General features: G+C 51.8%; 1 protein-coding gene across 1 annotated transcript; it reads right to left on the bottom strand.

The window, feature by feature from the left end:
- Window positions 1–53: 53 nt before the first annotated feature.
- RAD9B (RAD9 checkpoint clamp component B) lies at window positions 54–8,923 on the bottom strand. Its single transcript, XM_062009646.1, has 11 exons — window positions 8,887–8,923; window positions 7,670–7,740; window positions 6,682–6,831; window positions 6,051–6,165; window positions 5,544–5,643; window positions 4,374–4,480; window positions 2,505–2,611; window positions 2,106–2,170; window positions 1,542–1,649; window positions 968–1,199; window positions 54–715 (listed from the first exon to the last, which is right to left on the bottom strand). The coding sequence occupies exons 1-11, from the start codon at window positions 8,918–8,920 to the stop codon at window positions 587–589; spliced, it is 1,218 nt and encodes a 405-aa protein (XP_061865630.1). The 5' UTR covers window positions 8,921–8,923; the 3' UTR covers window positions 54–586.
- Between the last annotated feature and the right edge of the window lie 37 nt (window positions 8,924–8,960).

Here is an 8,960-nt window from a genome sequence, read left to right as displayed (position 1 = left end):
CCTCCTGAAGTCATGCTTTCAGACATCACTTTTATTAAATGCATTTCTGTGACAACTTTGCTTACTCTGAGCTGCCACCTCCACACGGCTCCAGAAGTACAGGCTGTTGCACAGCAACCCCATGTGGCTGTGCCAGAGGGGAGCCGGGTATTTCCCAGCACCTGCAGCTACACCAGCAGCTTACTTGGCCCCAGTGGTCACTGGTGTGTTCCCTGTGCCTGCAGACTGGGCCAGGCACACACCTCCACCTCAGCCACAGCTGCTGGCCTGGCTGTGCCCGTGCTGGGGGGTGACAAACGGCCGCTGAAGGCAGAACCTGCACCCAGCAGCAGGAGCTGACCCAGTGCTTGGTACCTTTGTTGTTCCTGGCTCTGCCTTGCACAAAGGGAAAGGGGCACCATTGGATCCTTCCTTCCCAGGCTGAACAGGTATGTGAAATGCAGGTCCCCACATCACCTCAGAATACAGTTTCCAGCAAGTTCTGACTTGAACTGCAACTCAACTCAAACCAGAAGCAGCTCCCCAGGTACCGCATTGGCTGCGCTTTGGGGTGTGGGGAGCTCCCCAGAAGCCTTTACACTCGTCACTACAGCACCTGGGAGCTCTGCACACCACCAGCATCCTCTTCAGTGTCACTAGCAGTCACTAAGCTGTGGAAGCTCTGACTGGTGGCGTCCTTCTTACAAGAGACTGCTCCAAAAAACAAGGAATGAAACTGGAAAACGGATGAGTTACAGAGGTAAGAGACAGCCCGTGGTTGAGAATGGGGGGAGGAGGGGGGGTTGTCATTTCTGAAGCTTTTGCCACGTTTACTGTGGGCTGACAAAGGCTTTGAGTTCCTCTGCCAGCCGAGTGGTGCCAGCGTTAAACCTGGCAGTGGTGGGTCAGGGCAGCTGTGCTGCAGCCAGCCCCTGCTCCCCGTGGCGCTGGGCTGCGCGGCTCCCGCCCTGGGCAGCAGCTCCCTTACCTCCTGGCAGCGGGGCTCTGCCGCCTCTGCCCCCCGCGCCGCGCTCACAGCCGTGCCCGCTGCCCCTCTGGGGGTGACTCTGGCCCTGTGTTGAACCTCTCCTTTGGCTGCAGGGCTCGCAGGTGTCACTGTGCCTGGGGCATTCCCACCCCACAGGGCCTTTCTGGAAGCAGCTGCTTCTCTGTCCTTACCCACCGGGGCTCTCTCGGGTTTGCCCAGGTGTCCCTTCAGGCTGATTGGAGAGAAGAGGTCAGGTCAGTCACTGGCTTCTGTGTGTTTTTGTTAGAGTGTCTTGACTTTCTGCTAATGAAAGCATTATGGCTTTAGATTCTCAAGAACCATCTTCCTTTCCCCTCCTACTGCATCAGAACCCCGTGGAGATAAAGGCAAGCAGAAGTTGTTTGCTCCTGAGCCTGACAAGGCCAGAGTGTTCCTGTGAACAAAGGCACAGATGCCTACAGTGCTCCCTCATACCCTGTGAGCGTGAGCTAATTGCTTTTCCACCTTCAGTCTGATTTGCCTGCCATTTTTCCTCCTCTGAAGGCAGTTCCCCCTCCCCCGTGGCCGCTGGTACCTGTCCTGCCGCGGGGAAAGGCCCCGGGACGGCTCCTCGGCCTCCGACAGCGTGGCCAAGATGAAGCTGGCTTCCAGCACCACATCTTCCATGCTGAAAGCAATTGGCCTAAACACAGATAAGCAGAGACTGAACAGCACACAGGGTTACACACGTGGGAGGCAACACAGCTCATGCAAATGTCTACATAAAGGTTAAAAAGTGCCTCTGAAAAGCTGAATACCCAAGGAGATCTGCTGCTGCAGACAGTGAGATGGCTTCTTGTTCAGGGTTTAGATGCACCAGTGAGCACATGCTACACCATATTTAGTCAAATTAGCAGAGCTTTAAATATGAAACTGTTCAAATCCTATTTTTAAGCAGAAAATGTGTTGTTTCTTTAGGCTACTAAATCAAACCACTGCATGCACTGGCCTGGCAGCTGAAGCGTCCCGGCAGCTTTTGGTATGGAATGAAAAGCTCTGTCCTGTTGTGGCAGGGCAATGCCCTGAGTGCCCTGCAGACACCCATCAGCTGCAGGGCTGAAACTGCAGCGCTCCTGCTCAGGTGGGTGCCAGAACATACTTCCCAGATCCGTGGAAGTGGATGGAGACGGGAGCACCGGCGGCGTCTGAAAAGGTGATCAGGCCCTGGAAGGAGGGGCAGGGGGTTAAGGAGGAGCACTGGAGGGGTGAATCTACTCTGGCTGTTGCTTATTGGTAAAAAGAGGGTAAAAGGCTCCTGCTGCTGCCATATGTTTCCCACCTTCCCCGTTACCCCTGTGTGCCCCACACAGAAACCACGTTTCTGTTCTTTTCCCACGCCTGCTTTGCCTTGCCCAGGCTCTGAGGGGGGACTCACAGGGTCCTGGTGACACCCTGCTGGGGGCAGGGGGCTGTGGAACTGCCCAAGGCCCCTCAGCAGTGTCCTGGTCATTTGCATACTAAGGCAAATGTTTTATTGTCAAGACAGGTTCTTGCTTACCCTCAAATCTTTAAGGCAAAAGGTCACATCAGAATCTACTCCAACCTGAAAGTAGTCAAACTCCTCTGGGCTGAGCTGGATTTCAGTAAGCATGGTCTTTGAAAAATCTGTTTGACAAGAAAGTCAAAGACTCAAAGGAGTGAAGTTTGAACTCAGCAAAGCCAGGGTCAGAACTATGAGGCTTACACCAGCATCACTTGAACAAAGAGTCCTGTTGTTACAGTGACCAACAGCAGTAAATATGCATCTGCATTTCTTTCATAGCTAAAGTGAAACCCCTGGCTTTATTTGCAGTACCTGCTGCAGGTTTAAATGGCTGTTAACAGAACCTGGCCTGTTCCACCGGGGCATCTGACCCCCTCCCTGCTCAAGTGCTTTGTCTGAGGGTGTCCATCACAAACACGCTCCCAGCTGCTGTAGAAAGGCCACAGGACTTTGATTAAGCCTCATTTCTGACAATCAGTGGACAATGGAGGTGGATTTAGGTCCTTTGTTTTAAATGATAATTCTTAAGTGGCAACAGGAAGCAGCTCAGTCTCAGAGGTTCAGTCTCAGGTGCTCAGCTGCTCCCTGTTGTCCTCACAGTTGTCATTAGGTATGTAACAAGAAAGTCAGAGGGCACTTACCCTCGGCAGCTCCAACAGCAGCCTCTACTTGGTTCCCTTCCAAAGCCAGGCTGCTTGCAAAGTACAACAAACTCTTCCCAATCCTCAGTTTCTCTGCTCAAGAGGAGTCTTTTTTCCCCTCTCAGCCCCATCAGGTGTTCCAAAGCCCTCTTGTGACATCCCTGAACGCTGTACCCACACACACTGGCAGCTCACCCGCCCGCCCCTGCGAGGCAGAGCCCTCTGTGTGCATGTGCAAACAAGCTGAGGCACAAGGTGTCATCTCTTCCTTGAAAGTTAAACCTGACTGTGGGAAAACCCAGTGCAGCACCAGAGGATCCCTTCCAAGGCCCTGTTCTGTGCCCACAGAACATCTGCTGTGGGCAGCAGGGTGCATCTCAGGCTACACCATGAGAACAAAGCTTCGAGTCCCTCCTCTTCCCCCTCTGGGGTTTGGCTCTTTGGGATCACATCCCATTTTTACCTTTCTTACAATGATTTACAGTAAGTGTCTGTTTCTAAACAGAATTTGTCCTTCAAAGAACATTCTTTTTAGTGTTTCTTTTCAGTAGTTTCTTCCCTGTTTCACTCCCTTTCCCCCCCTGAATCCTCCTTCCTCTCCACTCCTCCAGCCAGCTCCCTGCACAGTCCCCACCCCGACACTCCAGGCAATCCCCTTTTTCCAGGTCATTATCCTCAGCTTTGCTCAGAGTATGAAGAACATCCCTTCATTAGATGATATACAAGAACCTATACTTCAGGAACACAATTAGATCCTTACAATGAGTTTGAGTCACCCACCAAGAATCTGGCTTGTTCTCCATCTCAGATGGTGACCTGCAAACAGCCCTGCACAGCAAACCAGGCTTCAGCCCCCAGCACCCTGCCCTGCCCTTACACTGGCCCTGATGGGATCCATTCTGTGGGTTTGCTACTCAGATTTAAAGAGTTCTCCTTTAAAGCATACAATTCTCTCCTTTTCCCTGCCTGTTGCCATGCTGCTGCTCTTGCAGCACAGTCATCACCCCTGGTCAAGCCTCCAGCAAGCGGCATCGTTAATGTCAGTCTGGTCTCTGACACTGACACCAGGGAAACATCAGTGGAGGCAGATTCCCTTAAAATGGGTGAAAAGCAGAGGGTGGCAGGAGGCTTTAAATCTGAACTCAGCCACAAAATGCATTCTCCATTTATGCTGTGAGGCATTGTTCCTTCACTTCACCTGTTTCAGAGTCCCAACATGGTTTCACAGTTGGAGTTTTCTTACCCCTGTCCTCCTCGGTGTAACTCTTGAAACAAACTTGCACTGGAGTAACTGCCAAGGTTACTTCTTCTTGACTGGTCGGAAAGTGAATCATTACATCAGCCAGCAGCCTGTAATGTTTCATTCAGCATTAAAATCTCAACAACCTCTGGCTGTTCATTTGATTTATGTAGCAGTAGGGACATGAGAAATCTAAACTACAGCTGGGAATTAGGAAAGCAAATTCACACAATCACAGAAGCTCAAGGGTTGGAAGGGAGCTGGAAAGCTCATCCAGTGCAAGCCCCCTGCCAGGGCAGCACCACCTAGAGCAGGGCACACAGGGACTCATCCAGCTGGGTTGGGATGTCTCCAGAGAAGGAGCCTCCACAGCCCATCTGGGCAGCCCCTGCCAGTGCTCCCTCACCTCAACAGGGAACAAATTCTGCCTTGTGTTTCTTTGGAACCTCTCCTGTTGCAGCTTGTCCCTGTTGCCCCTTGTCCTGTCATTGGCCATTGCCGAGAACAGCCTGGCTCCATCCTCCTGACACCCACCCTTTATGTGTTTGTAAACATGAATGAGGTCACCCCTCAGGCGCCTCTTCTCCAAGGTATAGAGCCCCAGCTGCCTCAGCCTCACTGTCTGTGTGTGCTGCCAAAGCAGCCCTGCAGATCCAGGTGTCGCTGCTGCCTTCCTATACACGTATCTCACAACTCTGAGCAAACCTCAGGTTCCTGCACTCTTTATTCAAAAGCTTGCAGTTTGACAAGCTGCATAACCTTTTACAAGCACAATACATCACATCTGTGCAGAGAGATCTTTCTCCACCTTTAACAGTTGACTGTTGCAACGAGAGCAGGGGATGAACAGAACGCGCTGTCAGGAAAAGCAGCGTCCAACTGTCCCTGCCTTTGCTTGCAGTGACAAGCTACATCTCAGCTTCTCCCAGGAGCTGCTTTTCAGTACAGAACTTCTGCCTCATTGCTTTAAAAAAGATGGTACTTTTCCCCACAGGATTCTGTGCCTGTAAAACTAAAGCACTGCTTCATTTGCCATAGGTGGGAGTTGCTCAGAGGTGTGAGTTCTGATCCCCCGCTGCCCACTGGTTGGGACCATGTCCCTGGCCATGACACCACTGTTGCCTCCTCTGTGGTGGGTTTTATTCCAGGAGATGATATGTTTGCATCCCTTACCTGGAGTGGACTTTAAGTATGTTGGGACACATGTGCTTTGCAAAAACAGCCTGCAATGGATCACACTCCTGAAAGGTCAGGTTGTAGGTTTTCACGACACCTAAGTGCAGAGGAGCAGAGATCAGCCCTGCTCTGGAATGCTCCGTGCTGGGGTGGGGGTTTCTTCAGTAGGAGTTGTTCTTCTAGGAAATCTCAGTAGAGAAAGTAGCCAAGTGACTCACCCACAAATAGAAAACACAGCTTTCAGCACTTACTCCAGCCTACCCCTCACCTCTAAGCAGCAGGTGACAATACACAGTGTGCAGAAGTGCTGAGCTGAAGCATGTTGGTTTGATAAACCCTGTTGTAGCTTCCATTTAATAATGCAGGTGCCAAGTATCAGTGATGAAGACATTTGGCACAGTGTTCCATCAATAACATCCAGTTAATGATTACCCTGAATACTGTGTTACCCTGCCGCTCCAAACTGCTCCTGTCTCTGCAAAGTCACTTCCACCTGTCACTCACCATGTTTGCAGAGGAGCTGAAAAGTTACGTGGTGGCCAGTGGTGTTTGTGGAAATGCTGCATTTCTCCACGTTCCTTTCCAGCACACTTACACATCTGAATATAGGGAGAACTGACTGTAAAGAAAAGAAGAAACCAAGAAATCAGTGCAGAGGTTGATCACCGAGTGACTTTGCACTATTATGTCCCCAGCTTCATAGTTTAACTCAAGCTTTGATGGCTTCCCCAAACCACTTTGTAAGCAGCCACCAAGGCAGCTGATGCTGATCCTCCCCATCCTCACCCACTATTCCTAGCTGTGGCCAGCAGACCTGCTAAGCAACTGGTCAAAGCTCTCTGGGCTCATTCTGGCTTTGGGGGCCACAGGAGAAGCAGCCCAGCAGCAGCAATGTGTGATATTCCTTCACCCCAAGACTCAGCTGGTTCACACTGTGGGAACCTCAGGGCACAGCTCAGGAGGCACAACTTCTAAAGGTAATTAAACACTGATGCTCTCTTGGGCTGAAGTGCTCAGAAGTGCTGGAGTTCAGAGCCATCCACGGGCCTCTCTGAGCCTGCCCCTGTCATTTCATTTGGAAACTGGGCTGATTTGCTGCTTACAAAGCTGTGCACAATAACCCATTAAGATGTACCTTAATTATCAGTTTACATGAGAGGGATAACTGTTTTCCCTTCTGACATGGCTGAGGCAGAGCTGTCCAGCAGTAACGTTGAAAAAACATGGATGAGAAGAAGACATAAGCATATGCTGACCTTGAGGAATTCACTGATCTTAAGGCAAGCTGAAAACATAAGTAAAATAACTTACTAAAGCTATTTCACATCAAACCTTTAACACAAAACCCCCATCTGTGTGCTTCAGGACCATCCCTGAACCACAAACCCTTTATGTGTGATCCAGCTCAAAGTAAATGTAGCTGCACTTTGCACACAATCCTGTTCTCACCACCTTCACTATCACTGCTCAGGAGTCACTGGTACAATGCAGGAATCCAACCTGTGGACATTTAAGTTGCCCTGAAGTGTGAGTTACCTAAACAAAGCTCAGCCCTGTGTTTGGAGCATTTGGAGGGTCCCCATTGTACAGCCAAATGAGCAGAGACACAACCAGCAGCTCAGAAATTGTGCAGGTATGAAAAGAAACATTGTCCACTTCTGATTTTCCAGCCTCCCAGCAAGTTAAGGAGAACTAAGAAACCTCCAGAGAAAACCTGAATTCTGCTGGCAATGGTGTTTGATTAAACAGAGGCACATTAATGGATGTGTTCTTCCTGTTGAGTCATACTGGTACAAAAACATGTTGTTTAGAGGCAGCTCCTGATGTGGTACAAAACATAAACCTTTTGACCCATGACAACAGAAAGAAACCCCTTGGTATTAATCTGGATGTCCTGGACAAGCTTCAGCGTGGTTAACAAAAAGCCTGAAGAATACTTGGGACAGAGTAGGAATGAATCTTCCATGATGTCATCTGCACCATTGTAATTACAGAAAACGGGGCATTTGTCCATATTGGAAGTGGAGGAAGCTGAGAATGTAACTCAGACTGAAGGGTGCTGGTAGGAAAACACGATATTCAACAAGAAGGTTTCAGAAGGATGGTAAATCAAGTTCACTTACACCTTTTTCAGTGGGGTCAAACCAAAACTCGTCACTAACACGTGCTATGGCGTGGACTGCTCTTCCAAACACTACCAGGGAAAGAAAACAGTGCAACATGTACTCCAGGTTAAAAGCTATACTGCGTTTTCTCCAGAAGAGGAAGCACTGCATATTCCTTACGGCACTTCAAAGAAAACCCACGGCATACTGGGAAACACTCTGCTTTCGCTGTCAAACACCTTGATGTTTTCAAAAGCTGCCTCAGATGAGGCACACCCCAAATGCCATCCCTCCCTCTGCTCAACTGGCCTGACCTGATTGATCCAATCACCCGAAACACTGAGGTGAGAAATTCCCCCTTTGCAGGTCTTGGGCATGTGGGAAGTGGATGTCAGTGAAGGCACAGCCCCAAGAAACAGAATAAACCAGCTGTGGGTGTCAATATTTGCCTCTGCCTGCCCTGGCACAGCCTTTGGCACAGTTTGCGGGGGAGCTTTAGTCGGGCCTCTGGAAGGAGGAGAGCGTGCGCAGGGAAGCGCCCAGACACCAGCGGCTTCTGCACCTCGAAGTAGCACAAGCCCAGCCCTGTGCTCTCCAACCTGAACAGCTTCCAGAGGCTGCGTGCTGCCCCACGGACAAACGCCGTTATGCCCCTGGGGACGAGGAAGAGGCAGCTCCTCAGTTGTGGCGTGGCTTGATGCCTCGTCTGGCGTCGTGCGAAGCCCCTGACGGCAAACGCAGCTGAGGGCAGAGCTGAGGGCAGAGCTGGGGGCAGAGCTGAGGGCACAGCTGAGGGCACAGCTGAGGGCACAGCAGAGCTGAGGGCAGAGCTGAGGGCAGAGCTGAGGGCACAGCTGAGGGCACAGCAGAGCTGAGGGCAGAGCTGGGAGCAGAGCTGAGGGCACAGCTGAGGGCACAGCAGAGCTGAGGGCAGAGCTGGGGGCAGAGCTGAGGGCACAGCTGAGGGCACAGCAGAGCTGAGGGCAGAGCTGGGGGCAGAGCTGAGGGCACAGCTGAGGGCAGAGCTGAGGGCAGAGCTGAGCTGAGGGCAGAGCTGAGGGCAGAGCTGAGCTGAGGGCAGAGCTGAGGGCACAGCTGAGGGCACAGCTGAGCTGAGGGCAGAGCTGGGGGCAGAGCTGAGGGCACAGCTGAGGGCCGCCGGCCGCCCCTCCCCGCGGCGCTGGCCTGCCCCGTGTGTCCCACAGCCGCCGCTCCGCTCCTGGGGCCGCGGGTACCTCGGAGGTGAGCCCCGGCCACCACGCACTCCATGGCGCCCACGGCCGCTCCCCTCAGGCCGCGGCGGCGCCTG

Source organism: Colius striatus, chromosome 17, assembly GCF_028858725.1.
Source record: "Colius striatus isolate bColStr4 chromosome 17, bColStr4.1.hap1, whole genome shotgun sequence".
Classification (NCBI taxonomy): Eukaryota; Metazoa; Chordata; class Aves; order Coliiformes; family Coliidae; genus Colius; species Colius striatus.
This window is presented reverse-complemented; position numbering and strand designations above follow the sequence as displayed.

Coding starts and splice junctions, on each gene's coding strand:
- RAD9B (XM_062009646.1), bottom strand. CDS start 8,920: ATGGAGTGCGTGGTGGCCGGGGCTCACCTCCGAG. Junction 2,171..2,504: donor TTTGCCTTAAAGATTTGAGG/GTAAGCAAGAAC, acceptor CCCTCCTTCCAG/GGCCTGATCACCTTTTCAGA. Junction 1,200..1,541: donor CTTTCCCCGCGGCAGGACAG/GTACCAGCGGCC, acceptor CTCTCCAATCAG/CCTGAAGGGACACCTGGGCA.